The sequence below is a fragment of the Amphiprion ocellaris genome, chromosome 18, assembly GCF_022539595.1.
Source record: "Amphiprion ocellaris isolate individual 3 ecotype Okinawa chromosome 18, ASM2253959v1, whole genome shotgun sequence".
Taxonomy (NCBI): Eukaryota; Metazoa; Chordata; class Actinopteri; family Pomacentridae; genus Amphiprion; species Amphiprion ocellaris.
Genome location: NC_072783.1, coordinates 3,513,644 through 3,531,160, shown reverse-complemented (window position 1 = coordinate 3,531,160; position 17,517 = coordinate 3,513,644). Strand labels below are relative to the sequence as shown.

Genomic DNA, 17,517 nt, shown 5'->3' with positions numbered 1-17,517 from the left:
ACAAAAAGCAAAAACAGGACAAAAATGAGACACAACACAACAAAAGAAAAATAAACAATCTAGTATTTTACTTTATGATCAAAACAACTTGTCATGATCTAGAAATTATTTTAAATTTATAGTTTTACTAATTTACAATCTGCAGTTAATGTCTTCTCTGTAATTTTTACACTTTGAGGGCCGGATTGGACCCTCTGTTGGCCCGCGGGCCGCATGTTGGACACCCCTTACACTGTAAGGTAAACATTGTGAGTTTATGTAAAGGATAAATGCTGTTTTAGACATTCCCAGGTGCAGTGAACGCCTCCTACCTGTTAAAGAAAGCTGCAGCCAGTCCAATAATCAGCGTCCCGAACAGGATGGGTTTAGTTAAACGTTTTCTGGCGGACAGTTTGCGTGGCTCCATTGTAGATTAGAAAAAAATCACAGAAAATGAAGCTACATGTGGTTTGTAGCTGACCTTTCCACGGTGAACAGGCTGAGGTAACAGTTCACGGACTCTCCTGCAGATTGTCACGTAACCACACTTCCGTACGCGCTGACGTCACCTTCCCTTACGATAGTTAAGGGAAACATTAACAAACTTTTATTATTATTTTGTTTTATATTGTTTTGTTGTTTTCACAATTTTAAAAATATTAGATGATAAAATGTATCTTTTATGCTTTAAAAATGCTTTAAGTGCCGCGTTTGACGCAGTCTCAAAACAATAAATGGACAAAAATAATTCAACTTTCCACTTTACTGCAGCATTATAAGACATTTGAAGCTTTAAACGAATTTTCTCATTTTTTTCATTGATGTTAAATATGTGGGGCATCTTACGGAAAGCATTAAACAGCTACTGTACAGGTTAAAACGGGTGTATTTTTTTATTTTTTATTTTTTACAGAAAAAGGATAATTTTAGGTCTTTTGCAAATATATTAATCTTTAAGAAATGATAAATACGTATATTTCTAAATTTGAAAAAAATATTTAACTTTGATGTTTCATGGTAGAAACTGAGATTATTATGTAGATTTACCCTTAACTCCAGTAGTCGAGCAGCGATTTTACAAAGCAATGTTATCCCAAGAGACAAAAAAAACATTACAGATAAACTTTAACCGTTTACGAAAGTGTGAATTCTGTTTGCATGTTTAAATGTGTTTAAGTGTTGTTGTTGTTGTTTTCAATATTACATGTTATTTAAAAAGACATATCGACTAAGCGGAACTTTAGATTTACTCGCGCAGGTTCACGGACATATTTTAGCGACGGACCAAACAGCGAACAGGTGAAAAACAGCAGGTTAATTTACCCACTTGTTCGTTTGTATTTTGTACAAAGTTAAAGAGCAAAATTGATGCTGGAAGATGTGGAGAAGAAGCTCCGCTGAAAGCTCCGACCGGTTTGAATATTTACAGACTTTGGTGACGGAGTTTCAGGACACCGACAGCGAAGGTAAGAAAGATTTAATCTGAATATTTCACTGATTTGTGCTGAACAGAATCAGTCCCCTAAAAACCCAGAGAGTCTGAGTGGAGATGTCTGTAAACTAACAAGTAGTTAGTTTTATTATTTAAAGGCGTAATGTGAACAGAAAGGATAATATTTTCTTCACTTAAATCAGTTTCAGACGCTGCCATCACAAAGGACTGATAGTTTTAAACAGACTCTGCATTAACAGATACACTGAACTGATACAAATGAAATCTAATTCAGAAGTTCTGTAATAAACCCTTCCTTCCTGAAGGTTCTAATCTTCAGTTTATGTTGTTGTTGGACTGTCTGCTTTATTAGGGAAGGGGTTTGAGAAATGAGACACAAAATGACAAAAACGAGAAACAAAACGAATAAATGAGAAAAAAAATAACAAAAATGAGATACAAAATGACAAAAATGAGACAAAAAAATACAAAAACGAGGCACAAAACGACAAAAATAAGACAAAAAAATGACAAAAACGAGACAAAATGACAAGGAGACACAAAATGACAGGACAAAAAATGACTAAAACGAGACAAAACGACAAAAATGAGACAAAATGACATAAAGGAGACACAAAATGACAAAATTAGATAAAGAAATTACAAAAACGAGACACAAAATGACAAAAACGGGACACAGAATGACAAAAACGAGATACAAAATGACAAAAACTAGACACAAAATGAGATTGTGTTCAGCATAAATTTCACTGATTTGTGCTGAACAGAATCAGCCCCATAAAAACCCAGAGAGTCTGAGTGGAGATGTCTGTAAACTAACAAGTAGTTAGTTTTATTATTTAAAGGCGTAATGTGAACAGAAAGGATCATATTTTCTTCACTTAAATCAGTTTCAGAAGCTGCCATCACAAAGGACTGATAGTTTTAAATAGACTCTGCATTAAGAGATACACTGAACTGATACAAATGAAATCTAATGCAGAAGTTCTGTAATAAATCCTTCCCTCATGATGGTTCTAATCTTCAGTTTGTGTTGTTGTTGGACTGTCTGCTGTATTAGGGAAGGGGTTTTAATGCTCATGCAAGGGTTATTCTTCATTTGCTCTACTTTTTCTTAGTGCTGATTCTCCATGTAAAATCCATTTCTAATTCTATATGTAAACATGCCTGTAGCTTATGCTAGAAATCACTGGTTGTGTCTTTAATTTGAAGATAAATGCAGATTTTTTTTGTTATTTCACTTTAATTTTCCCTCATGAGGAGGGTGTGTAAAGCTGCTAATTTGTTCATTGTTTACCATAAATGTACTGTAAAGAGGGTGTTGGATATATTAAAGCAGAGCTACTGTGTGCTCAGTACTTACATTAATACAACATGTGCTATTTAATGTATTTTTATGACAGGAACATAAGAAATATGACTGGCTTTTTCTATGTAAAATAAAGATAAAACTAAAGTTGGTGACCACAGCTTAACTGTTGACACTGGTTTTGACCAGATCTTTCCATTTCATCCCTGCTGTGCTTTTACAACAGTTTATAACGTCCATAACAAATGTTTAATATTCATATTTAGATGTTCATCTGCTTTTTAACACACTCATAGATCACTATTATTTATGCAGCATGTTTAAAATAACAAACATTGACCCAAAATGCTTCCCAATACAGAGATAATGTTACAAATTTACCCAACAGGTTAAACTATTGGGGTTAAGTCCCTACAATATTATTAGTTTTATATATTTACTTGAGTAATTTGCATAATATTGATGTCACCCACCAGTTTACAGCGCCTCTTGGTGGACTATAAATGTACTGCAACTTATATCGACCAACATACTGACATTTGCATGCTTATGATCAGCGCATCTAATTTAAATTGATTAATTCTGGTAGCTATTAAACATTTAAATTCTGTGTCTTTTGTCTACATCAGAGGCGAAGGAGCAGGTTCTCGCTAATCTCGCTAACTTCGCTTATGACCCAAAGAACATGGATTATCTGAAGGAGCTGCAGGTGGCTGATCTCTTCCTGGACATGTTGACTGAGGAGAACGAGAACTTTGTGGAGTTTGGGATGGGTGAGTCTGACACCAGCAGAAACTACAGTCATGTAAAAATGATTAGACCACCACTGTTTTCTTCAAGTTCTTCTTTATTTCAATGCCTGGTACCACTAAAGGTTTATTACCTGGAGAATACAATAAACAGGACAATAAATGCAGCTGATTCCATCATACTTTATGTCCTATTTGACATGCTTCAGCTTCATTGTATTCCAGGGTCTATAAGAGGACATTTCATGTCATCAGCAGCACATCCAAAGGTCTAGAGTGGTTTCCTGCTGACATTCAAGCCGTAGCACAACTCAGAAGTTGTCAGCTCTCATATAACATCTAAAATAAAAGAATTATGTGAAGCTACAAAGGCAGACATCATGAGTGAGAGACAGGTAGTGAAAAAACTGAAGATCTCCAAGACAGCCGTTAATTCCACCAAGAAAAAACAAGCCCAACATGGTTCTACCAAACTGCTAGCTGGTCAGGAAACGTCTTTCTACCACCAGATGACCGTCACTCATCCATTCCTGTCAGGAATCGTCATCAGACCTCCCAAAAGCAAAGCAGACTAGTTAGGATTAGTGCAACAGGAATGGGCTGCTGTGACGCATGGATGCAGTCATCAGAAACAATGGTTATGAATCAGTACCAACTCCTGTGTGGATCATGTGGCTAAAACAGACAGAAAATGACAAAAATGAGACACAAAATGACAAAAATGAGATACAAAATGACGAAAACGAGACAAAACGACCAAAATGAGACAGAAAACGGCAAAACAAAAGAAAACAAGGGCGGTCTAATGATTTTGTCCATGACTGTAGATCCCATCGTCACCACTGTCTCATTGTTTCCACGGTAACCATCATCCCATTAACTCGTCTCTTCGTGCTTCACGTTTCAGGTGGGCTGTGTAACCTCAGCATGGACCCTGAATGCAGAGACGTGATCCTGCAGAGCGACGGGATCAACTTGGTCACAAACTGCCTGTCGAGTCGGAGAGAAGAGACGGTTCTGTCGGCCGTCACCGTCCTCATGAACCTCGTCACTCCGTCGTCTCGCTCCCAGATCACCCATCCTTCCATCCTGCACTGCATGCTGCGCTTCTCGCTCTCAGAAAGCCCTCGGCTGCGGAACCTGGCCGCCGTCTTCCTGCAGGACTGCTGCAGCGAGGAGCAGGTGAGCCGAGCCCAGCAGCAGATGGAGGTCCAGCAGACGGCCGTCGGCATCCCGCTGCCCAAGGACTGAACCACGGAGAGGAGCTGCTGTATGTGAGTACCACGTTTTAACTTTAACTGATATAGAGCAACTTTAACTGATATAGAGCAACTTTATCTAATATAGAGCAACTTTAACTATTATAGAGCAACTTTATCTAATATAGAGCAACTTTATCTAATATAGAGCAACTTTAACTAATATAGAGCAACTTTAACTATTATAGAGCAACTTTAACTGATATAGAGCAACTTTATCTAATATAGAGCAACTTTAACTGATATAGAACAACTTTAACTAATATAGAGCAACTTTAAATCATTTCTGAGAAACTTTAACTCATTTAAAACAACTTTAATATGAAGTAACTTTAACTATTATAGAGCAACTTTAACCAGTATGGAGCAACTTTAATTATTATAGAGCAACTTTAAATGGTAGTGTACTTTTGTTGTCCAAACAATCCGGTGTGGCCTTAAGCTTCTCGATTTTCCACAGTTTTGGCCACATAGTGTGTTTTTATTTCCCTCATGTGCCTTAATCTAAATCTTGTTTACTTTCTGACCACATGAGGGAGACTCTAACTTCTATTAAAGCAGAAGTTTGGCATCAGTCGGAGTGATTGAGAGATTAATAGAGTTAATACTAACAGCAGCATGTCCACAGTGTCGTTTTATAACTTCTAAACCAAATTGTTGAGAGAGAAACAGAGTCACTCACTGTCGTCTCCATACCTGTTTCCCCACAAAAATGCACATTCCTTTGGCTTTCAAGCGATTTCCTCCGACCAGGCGGCCGCTGAGCGCGTTAAAGCCAACTGCTGCACTCAGGAAGAATACCATGTCCTGAAACATTTAATCCAAGCCTGAAATATGTCAAATAAAAACTGCTAAGTAAACTCTGAGGTTCCCCGTTAAGAGCCAGGAGCACCGTTTGTTTTCTTCTGGGCTTTTAGGAGCTATTTCTGGGCCGAGTCCTTCAGGTCTAGACAGGAGACGACATCCGATCCTACTGCTCATGTAGCCGCTCAGGAAATTCTTTACAGCTTCCAGTGCGTGTCCACCATACCCACTCGCTTTAAAGTTCCCTTTTTTTTATCCCTGTGAGTGTTTCTGAACGGCGTTTCCAGAGCTTAAGAGGCTGCACCTGCCACCGAGATCAGTAGAAAGACCTCCGTCCTTCCCGTAAAAACAGAAACACCCACGGCTGGTTTGAACAGGGAAAAGAGTTTATTTCAAGTCGATATAAAAAAACATATATTTAAAGCTTTCTGCTGGATAAAAAGTAGAGCAGCAGAGTGAACAAATCTCATGAAAAGACTAAAATCAGCATCAGAGAAATTATCATTTTAAAAAGGCTCAGTTTCCTCTTCTTTAAAAGTCATTTTTTAGGTGTTTTTTCTGCCGATACATAAAAAAAGATGTTTGCAGGATTAATTTTTTACGCAAATCATAAAAGTAGATTAGAAAATCCTTGCTGTGACTTGACAGAACTGACTAAAATTAGCGTTACTTTGGTCGGTCCTGAAATATTCTCCAGCTTCCCAAAACCAACTGATTTCTCTTAAAAACGTAAATATTTCATTTTATTAAAGAAAAAAAAGACTCAAAACAGTGAATCAGAGCCGTCGTAGGTTAAAAATTCAGAGATCATAAAGTCATATATTTGTAATTATCACATGTATTAAGTCTGTCGTGGATTTTTATAAAACTATTTTAATACTTTCTCCTAAATTTGCGACTAATTTTAGGTACTGTCCGAAAATATGAGTTTTGTTGTAAATTTACTGAGTTACCAAGATTTTTTTCTCTTAAACTTGTGTTTTTAACACTTAAATCACAGAGAATTTCGTACTATTTTAACTTCAGAATATCCAAGATCATTTTTCACAAATGTGAAACTTAATCTCTTTATAATCTCTGAGAATATCCAAGTTTTTCTTCTGTAGTTTTTTTTCTTGTAAATATTTCGTTTTAATCTCTGATCATTATTTCTTTTAAATTGGGTTACATCATAATCAAAATGTACAAAATTATGATTTTTAATCTCAGAGAATATCAGTTTTCCCCCCTCAAATTTAAAACATTAATTTTAGGGAATTTTTTATCTCTTAAATTTGGAGGTTTTCTAATCACTTTAATCACAGAAAATGTCAGTTTTATTCTCTTAACTTTGTGTTTTTTCCTCTCAATATTTTTCGCCTCCCCCTGATTGTGTAAAATCTTTTATTTTTTCATTTTTAAAAGCTATAACAGTCCAAATTAGCTTCCTCTGATGTCTGGTTACTGTGATTTTCCCCTAACGCAGGTAAACACTGTTTGTTGGGGTTGTTTTAGGTTCTATTTACAGCAGCAGGACGATGTAAAGTTGGATCTGAACCATTATTTGGTCTTTTCATGTGATTTGTTGACAGTTAACCCTTTAACTGCTGGTCACAGGAGGAGACACACAACCTCCCAAACCATCACACATCTGCAGAAAATGTTCCGTCGTTGCTTCTTGTGACGTCTGCAGATGTTCGGTTGTGTGAATCCTGACTGGACTTTTCATATATATGAGATATTCATATCTAGTAACTAAATTCTCTCCATACGTATACGGAGTTTTTCATTTCTTCAGCTGCAGCTGCTTCTCAGCCACCTCACGTAGTTTATGTTTCTGGATCTGAGAAGACAAAAAGGAAAATATATCTAAATAGTTAGAGGCTTTCTAGTTAATTAATCACATTTATGTCAAATAGCAATATTTGACTCAGTAAGCAAAGTTTTTAAGTTCAAATAAATTTTGGTTGACGACTGAATCAACATAGACGTGAACTTAAACAACAAAAATGTTTGCTTCATTTACAATGGTGGAAAAAAGTTTTTGGACACCCCATACATTTGCATGGAAAATAACCCTGTAAATAAAAAATAGAATAAAACAAAGCAAAAAAATAAATTATATGTAAAATATATTTTAAAAATGAGGAAAAAAGGAATAAAAAACAAAAAAATACATTTTATATACAACTCCAAAAAAAGAGTAAAAATTACAGACACATATAAATTTAAGTTTTCACTTAAATTTGTGAATCTACCACTTTAATCTCAGAAATGTCTGAGTTTTTCTCTTCTTAAATTTACTACTTATATGGCAGAGATTTTTTTTCCTCGTGAATTTACCACTTTAATCTCAGATATTCAGATTGTTCTTTTCTTAAATTTGGGTCCTTAATCTCAGATATTTTTTTCTTCTTAGGTTACAAGATAAACATAATTTATGACGAGAGTTTTTTCTTGTAAACTTTAAAGAACAGTATCAGTTTTATCTCTTAAATTAACTTATTTAATCTCAATGCTTTTTTTCTCAAATTTGCGTTTTTCTTGTGAATTTATCTCTTGAATATATGTGAGACTAAGGTTTCCTTTCTCTTAAATTTGTGGCTTTGATCTCACATTTTTTTTCTTAGGTTGCAGGATAAACATCATTTAGAAAATTATAATCTCGGACAATATTAGTTTTTTGTCTTAAATTTGTCAGGTTTTTTTCTCGTACATTTACCATTTAAATTTCTAAGAATTTTTGCAGTTTTATCTCTTCAATTTGCTTTTTTTTTTTTTTTTTAAATAAATTAACTAATCCCATAAAATGCCAGTATTTTGTTTCTCTAAATATCAGAGTTTTCTCTTAAATTACTACTTTATTATTTTTTCTCTCTTGTGAATCTACCCTTTTAATCTTGGAATATCCTAATTTTTTCCTCTTGAATTTGTGTCCTCTCATAATGTACTACTTTAAAGGCAGAGAATATTATTTATTTCTCTTACATTTGTGTCTTTCTTGTGAATCTACTGCTTTAACCTTAAATCTATTTAAAGTTTTTTTTTTTTTTAAAGGAAATACCTTAAATCAGCAACGATTTTTCTTTCTACTTAGCTAAAATGCATGTAGCTGCTGTGGGGGAAAGTATATTTTACTAATAGTTTGGTGAAAAATGCCCCCACAATCTCTTAAAGCCCAATTTGATGCCTTATATTGAGATATCGACCCGTGAGCAGCTGAAAACAGCAGATTTTCTGTATTTTTCTGCAGTTCCTCCACATATTATCATTAGATCTGATCCCTATCTTTGGGATCTTAAACTGAGGGTGTGGTTTGATCTCATTTGCCGCCCTGCTGGCTTCGTCTAACGGGACTCGGTTGCGTGCAGACGGGCTAATAGCCGCCCTTCCCTCCTGTCTGGAGGCGTTCAGGGCCGAACCGTTCAAATTATTCTGAACTGCATCCCAGGAGGGAAAGCCTAAATTATCCCAGCTGCTGCTAACTGGACATCTGGTCCTCGCTCTGGACGCATCAATAAACCGTTTGTCTGTAATTTATGTCGTCTTGGAGGAAATTACCTTTCCAGTGACGGTGAGCGGGTAGCTGCTCACAAACAGAACGTAGCGAGGAATCTTGAAGTGAGAGATCTGAAAGGAGAAAATAAAGAGGGAGACACTGAGCAGAGCCGCCCAAAGGTGGAAAATAAGTCCAGTTATTCCTGATTTACTAGAGGTGAGCCGTCCCAACCTGTCCTTTGCAGTAATCTCTGATTTCCTCTACCGTACAGTGGACTCCATCAGCCAGCCGGATGCAGGCGCAGATCTCCTCCCCCATACGAGGATCCTCAACGCCGACCACCTGCAGGACACAAAACACAGTTTAGTTAGTGGACTGAAGAAGAAAAAACTAAACTCATGAGGAGACAACAGGTGCACAGAGCCCAAAATAAGAGCCAGATATGGACGATAAAGTATTAAAAGATAAACCAAGAAACTTTTAATTATTTTTATTTATCCTTTTTTCTTTTTTTTGTACAGTCATTTAATTTTCTTTTTGTACAAATGAAGAGTTGCTTCAACCCTGTAAAACCATCTGTTGCAGAAATACATCAGTTTAATTTTGTATTATAATAAAAAATAAAATAATAATCTTACTATATATTTTATATAGAAAAAGGAACAAAAAATAACTAAAATTAAAAAACATATATATAAAATAAATTTTTATATAATTTTTTGAATTTTCTCTCTCTCTCTATATATATATATATATATACATATATTATTTTTTTCAATATTTGGGTTTATATACTTTGTTTTATTTATTTTCTATGCATGTATTACATATTATGTTATATATATTTTTGTAAAAAAATGTATAGATTTTTTTCACATTTTTTGGCTAATTTTTTTCTGTATTTGGGTCTTACAGGGTTAAGATTATACAGCTGTGCAATGACAATAAAGGTGTTTAATTCAGTTAATGTGCTAATTTATGTAAAATCTATACATTTTCATTTATACTTGTTAATTTTATATTTTATGTTTAATATTTTTTTTCTATTGAATTGGACCGATTTTTTTAAAATAAATTTAATTCATTATGTGTCGTAAACGATATAAAAATTAAATTTTAATATGCTTCTAAATTAGAAAGTAGATTAACTTTAATCTCAGAAAATTTCTGACTTTTTTTTCTCTTAAATTTACCATTTTAATCTCAGAATATCCAAAATTTTCTTTCCCTTAAATTTGCATCTCTCATAAATTTACAAGAAAAAGGTACCAAAAAAGGTACCAAACTTTTTCATACTTGGGAATAATGAAGTTTTTTTTCTTAAAATTTACCATTTTCATCTCACAATATCCAAGTTTTTTCATCTTAAATTTGTGTCTTCTTATAATTTACTATTTTAATGGCAGAATATTATATTTTTCTCTCAGATTTATGTTTTTCTTGTCAATCTACCACTTTGATCTCACATATATTCAAGTTTTTTTCTCTTAAATTTACCATTTTAATTTCAGTTTAAGTTTTCTTCTCCTAAATTTGTGAATCTACCACTTTATGCTCAGAGAATTTGAGTTTTTCTCTTAAATTTACCATTTTAATCTCAGAATATCATTTTTTTTTCTCTCAAATGTGTTTTTCTTGTGAATTTACCACTTTAATCTCACATATTCAAGTTTTCCTTTCTCAGATTTGCGACATTAACCTCAGACAATATTAGAGTTTTTTCTCTTAAATTAGTAGTTTTTTTTCTCATAAACTTTAACTCATGTTTGCGGCACAAATTAGAAGTATTTAAAGTTTTAAATCCATCGGCATGTTGACGTATTTTGATTAAAATAGATTTTTTCTATTATTTTTACAACAAAAAACATCGAGGCGACCCAAGCAAACCATCATCAGAGTGAAAATGGAGTTTTATCGGCAAGAATTTCACAATTTTACTTAAAATCAACAACATTCTCATTTATTTACCGTTTTACTGGAACCTTAGTTTGAATTTTGTTTTAAAAAGTAAAGTTTTCTTATCATTAGAACTTCGATATGTGATTTTTTTTTTTACTATTTTGATGACTTCTCTTCTGCACACACGATATTTATGTGTATATTTTACTAATATCTGTAAACCTTGTAATAGAAAATACGAAGAACAACAGAAAAGATTTAAAAAATATGTAGAAAAAGATGTTCAGACTGAAAAATATCAAAATATTTTGAATATTAAAGCTGCAAAGAAACTTGGCACACAATTGAAGTGTATAATTTCTTAATTCCTGTTACTATAGTTCTCTAAATAACTTGTTTAAAGTCACATTTGTTCTGTTAAAATGAACATCAGCCTTGATTAAAAGTTTAGGAACTCAGTTTGACCTTAATTTAATTAATTAATTAATTAATTAATTAATTAATTTAATTTACGGCCACCAAAAAATATGGTTTCCTTGTCTGAAAAAAATCCAATAATTCCTTAAAAATTTCCATTAAAAGTTTTATTTTTTTTTAGAAAAACCCCAAATTTGGCAAGAAAATTCTTGTAAATATTTTTTAAAAATGAGTAAAAATCTTCCAAAAAAATCCTAAAAATATCTAAAGTGATTCCATATATATCAGTAAAACTTCTAATATTTTCTTTAAGAACATTCACATAAAAATCAACTAAAATCCAGCAAAATTTGCTGGATTTTGGTTGATTTTTATGTGAATGTTCTTAAGCAACATTTTTAACATTTCTTTTTTTCCACCAAAAAATCTTCAAAGTTTTCCCAAAAATGTTGAAAACGTGGACATCAGAAGTTTCACTGTGAAAATATATATATATTTTTTCCACATTGTCAAACTTTAAACCAGGTCAATTTTGACCCGCAGGACGACACGAGGGTTAATATCAGCAAAGTTTGTAAAAGCGGCAACTTTTTTTCATTTTTTTAAAACAATTCCTGTTGTTTCTGTGCAGCAGGAATATCATTAGTCTGTCTTTAAAATTCAGACTCTACGTGTGAATGTATGACAGTAATTCATCTTGAGAACATAAAACAGAATCCTGTTTGGGACACTTTGGTCTCTCTACCTGTTCTCCTATAATGACTGCTCTCGGCCACAGGGGGCGCTGTTCCCTCCTGGCAGTTTGAACTCACCTGAGCCTCCTTGACTTTGGGGTGTGTGTGTAGAAACTGTTCGATCTCTGCAGGATAAATGTTTTCTCCTCCTCTGATGATCATGTCTTTAATCCGGCCCTCGATTTTACAGTAGCTGTAGGCGTCCAAGCTGCCGATGTCCCTGGATGGGAAAAAATTAGTAAAAAATTAGTAAAACATCTCAATAACTGGACAAAATAAAGATAAACAATCTTTGAAGCAAACAATACTTTATTTTTCTTTACTATTACTTTATTCCTGCTTTGCCCCAAAAATCAGAATTTTATAAATTAAACAAGGAATTTGACAAATCATCATTTTAAACAAAGTATTTTTTTACACATCTTACACATTTCAAATACAAATATTTGTTTAATTGCATTCAAAATTTTATTGGTAGTTAAATAAAATAAACATAAAATGCTAAACTAGAGACTGCAACAGTTCATTGATTAACTGACGATTGTCGCCAGATATTTTATTATTTTTACAGAAAACAAACAAAATTCTCTAATTCCAGCTTCTTAGATTTTAATATTTTCTGGTTTCTTTTTTCTGTTATGATAGTAAACTTATTATATTTGAGTTGTGGACAAAACAAGACATTTCAGGATGTTATCTTGGACTTTATACGACAGTGATCGATTTTTTTTTTTGCCATTTTCGGACATTTTTCACCATTTTTGCTATTTTCTGACATTTTTCACCAATTTTCGGACACTTGTCACTATTTTCAGACATTTTTCTGTCTTTTTTTGCCATTTTCTGACATTTTTCACAGTTTTTGAACATTTTTCACAATTTCTGGAATTTTTTTCTGTATTTTTTTGCCATTTTCGGACATTTTTCACAGTTTTCTGTCATTTTTTGCCATCTTTTGACATTTTTTACCAATTTTTGAACATTGGTCACCATTTTCAGACATTTTTCACCATTTCTGACATTTCCTCAACCAACCAACCAATCAACCAACGATAATAATAATGTTTAATTGCGGCCCTAAATCAGCCAGATGCAGTATTTATTGACTCACCCGGTCTTGTACCAGCCGTTCTTGGTGACACATTCTTGAGTTTTGGCCTCGTCGGCCCAGTACTCCAGCATCACACAGTATCCTCGGATCATGAGTTCTCCGGTCATCCCCAGAGGGACGATCTGCCCGGTGGTCGGGTTCACAACTTTAGCCTGAGGAGCAGATTGATCAGGTTTAGTTAGAGAAATAAAACTCCTTAATAAATAAAACAAGATTAACCATTCTTCATGTACACACTGAACCCACGTATATGTTAACTATATTTCCACAGAATAAGAACGTTAAAGCACCTCTACGTGATCCATGATGTAGCCGACCGTCTCACTCTTCCTCTCCATGTTGTCCATCGGAGATCCACAGAAGGTCACTGGACTGTTCTCTGTGGTTCCGTATCCAATCTGACAAACAGCAGAACATCAGAAGCAAACATTAGACTGGGACTGAAGAACCTGTACTTTCAGCTTCAGTTTTTTGTGCTGATAACTTAAATACCAGTTAACAGGACTGAGTGGAAACAGAGCAGGGATGATTCTTTCCAACTCTGAAATGAACTCTAAAGCGCCTTAAACAAGGAAGATTTGGTCTCATGAGACACAAAGAGGAAGCTGAAATACAAAAAAACTGACTAAAACACTGTTTTCTTTGTCTTTGTTGGACAAGTGTGTTCAGTTTGATTCATTTTTTTCATGCACGAATGTGAAAAATATCAGCTGGAGAAATATCTTGACCTTTTCTCACTGCACCTAAAAGAAAATAGCAAATAAAGTCAAAATAGTAAAGAAAAGAAGTGCATAAATAGACAAAAGTGGAACTATTTAACCTCACTAGTTGTATTTCCATTCAAATTGTGGAGCAATTTCGAGCCAAACTTTGGAAATAGTGCAAAGAAAATCAGAAATCAGCAGCTTTGTAGTGAATAAACGCAGCTGCATAAAGTCACCAGAAGGTGGCGCTACAGGACACGTTACACAAAATAAACAAAGTAGAAGAAGCCAGAAACAAAGAAATGGTGCACCAAATGTTTTTTAAAGTGTCAAAAACAACCTCAAACAAACAAAATTAAGGAGTTTTTTCCTAATTTTGTATTTTCCGTTAACTTTCTCTGCTGCGATACGTCACAATGTAAATAAAAACACGTGATAGAAGCACAACTGTAGTCACTCACCAGCAAAAATAACTGATCGTTGTCAAGAAATCATTCATTTCTTGTCTTTTTAACGATTTTCTTCACATTTTTCTGTAATTTTCCTTGACATTTTCTGACATTTTTCACTAATTTTTGGACATTTTTCTGTCATTTTTTGACATCTTCTGACATTTTTCACTATTTTTGGATATTTTTCACCAATTTTCAGATTTTTTTAAAACCTTTTTCTGTCATTTTTTTCATATTTTTTTGGATTTTTTTTTGCCATTTTCTGTCATTTTTCACCAATTTTCAGACTTTTAAAAAAATATTTTTCTGTCATTTTTTTTATAAGTTTTTGGATTTTTTTTCCATTTTCTGATATTTTTCTGTCATTTTTTGACATCTTCTGACATTTTTCACCAATTTTCAGACTTTTTTTTTTCCTTTTTCTGTTTTTTTTTTTTACCCTAATTTTGTATTTTCCGTTAACTTTTCCCGCTGCAATACGTCAAAATGCAAATACAAACATGTGATAGAAGCGCGACTGAAATCACTCAAAGCCAGCAAAAATAACTGATTATCCAGAAAGGATTCATTACTTGTCTATTTAACTATTTTCTTAAAGCCATGATAGGTTATTGTGCATCCAAAATGTTAAAAAACGGTGATAAATGGTCTTCTGTTGTCTACTGAACATCTTCAAACCCACTGAAATATAGTGTTTTAGTGAAATAAAGTAGAAAAAATGGCAAATCTTTTCACTTGGAAGATGGAATCAGCAAATATTTGGTGTTATTACAGAAAAATTAACTAAAATTATTTAAAAACTGACCAAAATAGTGCTTTACTGGGTTTCTATTAACAAATATTCACTACTTCAGTCACTTATTTCTGTTTTGGGAGACTTTTTATACACTAGATTTCAAAATAAAACGCAACTAACGTTAAAGTAATAAAGAAAATAAGTAGAACCACAGATAAAACCTCTCAGTTATGCACATTTACTCAACTACAGTAATTCACCGCCTCACTTCTGGACTTTATTCATGTCTCAAACTACATTTAAAAAAAAAAAAGTTCTTTTTAGCTACAAAACATTTGTTTGAAATATGCTTTTTGTGATTTAAAACACTGGCCAAGCTGCAGATAGTAAATATGTGGCATTGTTGCTTAAAAATTAACTCAAAATATTTAAAAAAAAAAATCTATATACTCTCTTATTATTTTCTATTACATGTTTCTGAAGGTTCAGTGCATCTTTTTTGGGAGACTTTTACACATTTAATTTGTAACAAAATCCCCTTTTTTTGCAAAATCTACCTGCAAATAAACTCTCAAAACAGCCATTTTCTTTTTCTATTTACAAAAGACATGAAGTAAATGTTTACGCTGTTGTTCACTACCTTTTTTTGTCATTTTGTGTCTCATTTTTGTAATATTTTGTCTTGTTTTTGTAGTTTTTTTTGTCTGACTTTTGTCGCTTGTCTCGTGTTTTTGTCGTTTTGTGTTTCTCTTTATTTGTTGTTTTGTGTATCGTTTGCGTCTTATTTTTGTCTCGCTTGTGTTGTTTGTCTACTTTTTTACCGTTTTGTTTCTTGCTTTTGTCGTTTTCGGTCTCGTTTGTGTCATTTGTGTAATGTTTTTTGTCCTGCTTTTGTTGTTTGTTCACTTTTTTGTGGCTTTGTAATTTTTTTGTTAAATTTTTCATCTGTTTTTGTTGTTTTTGTCTGACTTTTGTTGTTTGTCTCATGTTTTTGTCGTTTTGCGTTTCCTTTTTGTCTCGCTTGTGTTTTTGTGTAATTTGTCTTGTTTTTATTCAATTTTTGTCGCTTGTAACTTTTTTGTCAATTTTTTGTCTCTTGTTTTTTGTCTGACTTTTGTCATTTGTTTCTCATTTTTTTCGTTTTATGTCTCATTTTTGTGATATTTTGTCTTGTTTTTGGCGTTTTTTGTCTGACTTCTGTCGTTTGTCTCATGTTTTTGTCGTTTTGTTTCTCATTTTTGTCATTTTGTTTCCATTTTGTCTCACTGCTGTCCATTTTTTTTGTTGCTTTGCAACTTTTGTCCTTTTTTTGTCTCTTTTTGTTTTTTTCGTGTTACTTCATTTTTTTTTTTAAGTTATTCATGTCTTCGACGACATTTCAGAGGAAAATAAACAAATCACTTATTGCTCCGTGATTTTTGTCTGAACTCTGCAGATTCGCTGTTAATTCAGACTGGACAAACGGGACTTGCATGGCATTTTAGACGTCAGAACTTTACCCTGGAATATTCAGGGAGGAGAAGACGATATTGCCAATAAAATGTTAGATTTGTTGAGTAAACTCTAGATTCCATTTTTGCCGGGTGGGTCCATCCATCTTCTAAATGAATCCACCTGAAGCCAAACCGTTTTCTGACCCGAGGCACTGAAGAAACGACGTCTTCTCGCCTGGAAGCGGCCGTTGCATAACACCGCAGGCAGGAGAAAGAATGCACACAGGAATGTAAAGTGGCATCTGAAGCTTTCACTCCTACAATGATGGAAGGATCCTCTTTTTTTTTAAATTGTTCTGACTTGAAGCAGCATCTGGAGACGATTACAGGTTCTGAAACAGCTGCAGGAGAGGAGAGGCTCCTTTTTCCTGCCGCCGCAGACTGAAAACAATGGAGGCGTCTGAGATCCAAGCTGACCTCGAGCCACGTCGTCCAGCTTCCACCTGGAAGATGCTCACGTTTTAGAGCAAGGGTGTCAAACATGCGGCCTGTGAGCCAAAAGCGGCCCTCCAGAGGATCCAATCCGGCCCTCAAAGTGTAAAAATTACAGAGAAGAAATTAACTGCAGATTGTAAATTAGTAAAACTATAAATTTAAAGTAATTTCTAGACCATGACAAGTTGCTTTGATCATAAAATAAAATACTAGATTGTTCATTGTTCTTTTGTCATTTTTTTGTCTCTTTTTTGTTTGTTTCATCTCATTTTTGTCATTTTGTTTCTTGTTTTTGTTATTTTGCTACTTTTGTTGTTTTGTGTCTTGTTTTTGTTGTTTTGTGTCTTGTTTTTGTCATTTTGTGTCTTTTGTCATTTTGTGTCTTGTTTCTGTCATTTTGTGTCTTGTTTTTTACATTTTGTGTCTTGTTTTTTACATTTTGTGTCTTGTTTTTGTCGTTTTGTGTCGTTTTTGTCATTTTGTGTCTTGTTTTTGTTGTTTTGTG

The 17,517-nt window shown here is 33.7% G+C and overlaps 2 protein-coding genes across 3 annotated transcripts in view; one reads left to right on the top strand and one right to left on the bottom strand.

Moving 5' to 3' along the window:
- Nucleotides 1–1,242: 1,242 nt before the first annotated feature.
- Nucleotides 1,243–9,786, top strand: armc7 (armadillo repeat containing 7). Of its 2 annotated transcripts, none has more exons than XM_055004526.1 (4): nucleotides 1,243–1,445; nucleotides 3,371–3,514; nucleotides 4,398–4,760; nucleotides 9,303–9,786. In XM_055004526.1, the coding sequence occupies exons 1-3, from the start codon at nucleotides 1,358–1,360 to the stop codon at nucleotides 4,739–4,741; spliced, it is 576 nt and encodes a 191-aa protein (XP_054860501.1). In that variant the 5' UTR covers nucleotides 1,243–1,357; the 3' UTR covers nucleotides 4,742–4,760; nucleotides 9,303–9,786. The 2 variants fall into 2 exon arrangements, with proteins under 2 accessions (XP_054860501.1, XP_054860500.1); XM_055004525.1 differs by having other exon boundaries at nucleotides 1,244–1,445; nucleotides 4,398–4,764; nucleotides 9,303–9,783.
- acsf2 (acyl-CoA synthetase family member 2) overlaps nucleotides 5,919–17,517 on the bottom strand; it is a 57,554-nt gene continuing 45,955 nt past the window's right edge. Inside the window, exons 11-16 of the mRNA XM_055004491.1 lie at nucleotides 13,483–13,590; nucleotides 13,193–13,344; nucleotides 12,160–12,301; nucleotides 9,263–9,373; nucleotides 9,094–9,162; nucleotides 5,919–7,375 (exon numbers count right to left, since the gene is read on the bottom strand). Of these exons, the coding sequence (XP_054860466.1) occupies nucleotides 7,319–7,375; nucleotides 9,094–9,162; nucleotides 9,263–9,373; nucleotides 12,160–12,301; nucleotides 13,193–13,344; nucleotides 13,483–13,590 (639 nt within the window). The 3' untranslated portion in view covers nucleotides 5,919–7,318. The remainder of the gene's footprint in view (nucleotides 7,376–9,093; nucleotides 9,163–9,262; nucleotides 9,374–12,159; nucleotides 12,302–13,192; nucleotides 13,345–13,482; nucleotides 13,591–17,517) is intronic.

Coding starts and splice junctions, on each gene's coding strand:
- armc7 (XM_055004526.1), top strand. CDS start 1,358: ATGTGGAGAAGAAGCTCCGCTGAAAGCTCCGACCGGTTTGAATATTTA. Junction 1,446..3,370: donor TCAGGACACCGACAGCGAAG/GTAAGAAAGATT, acceptor TGTCTACATCAG/AGGCGAAGGAGCAGGTTCTC. Junction 3,515..4,397: donor CTTTGTGGAGTTTGGGATGG/GTGAGTCTGACA, acceptor TTCACGTTTCAG/GTGGGCTGTGTAACCTCAGC.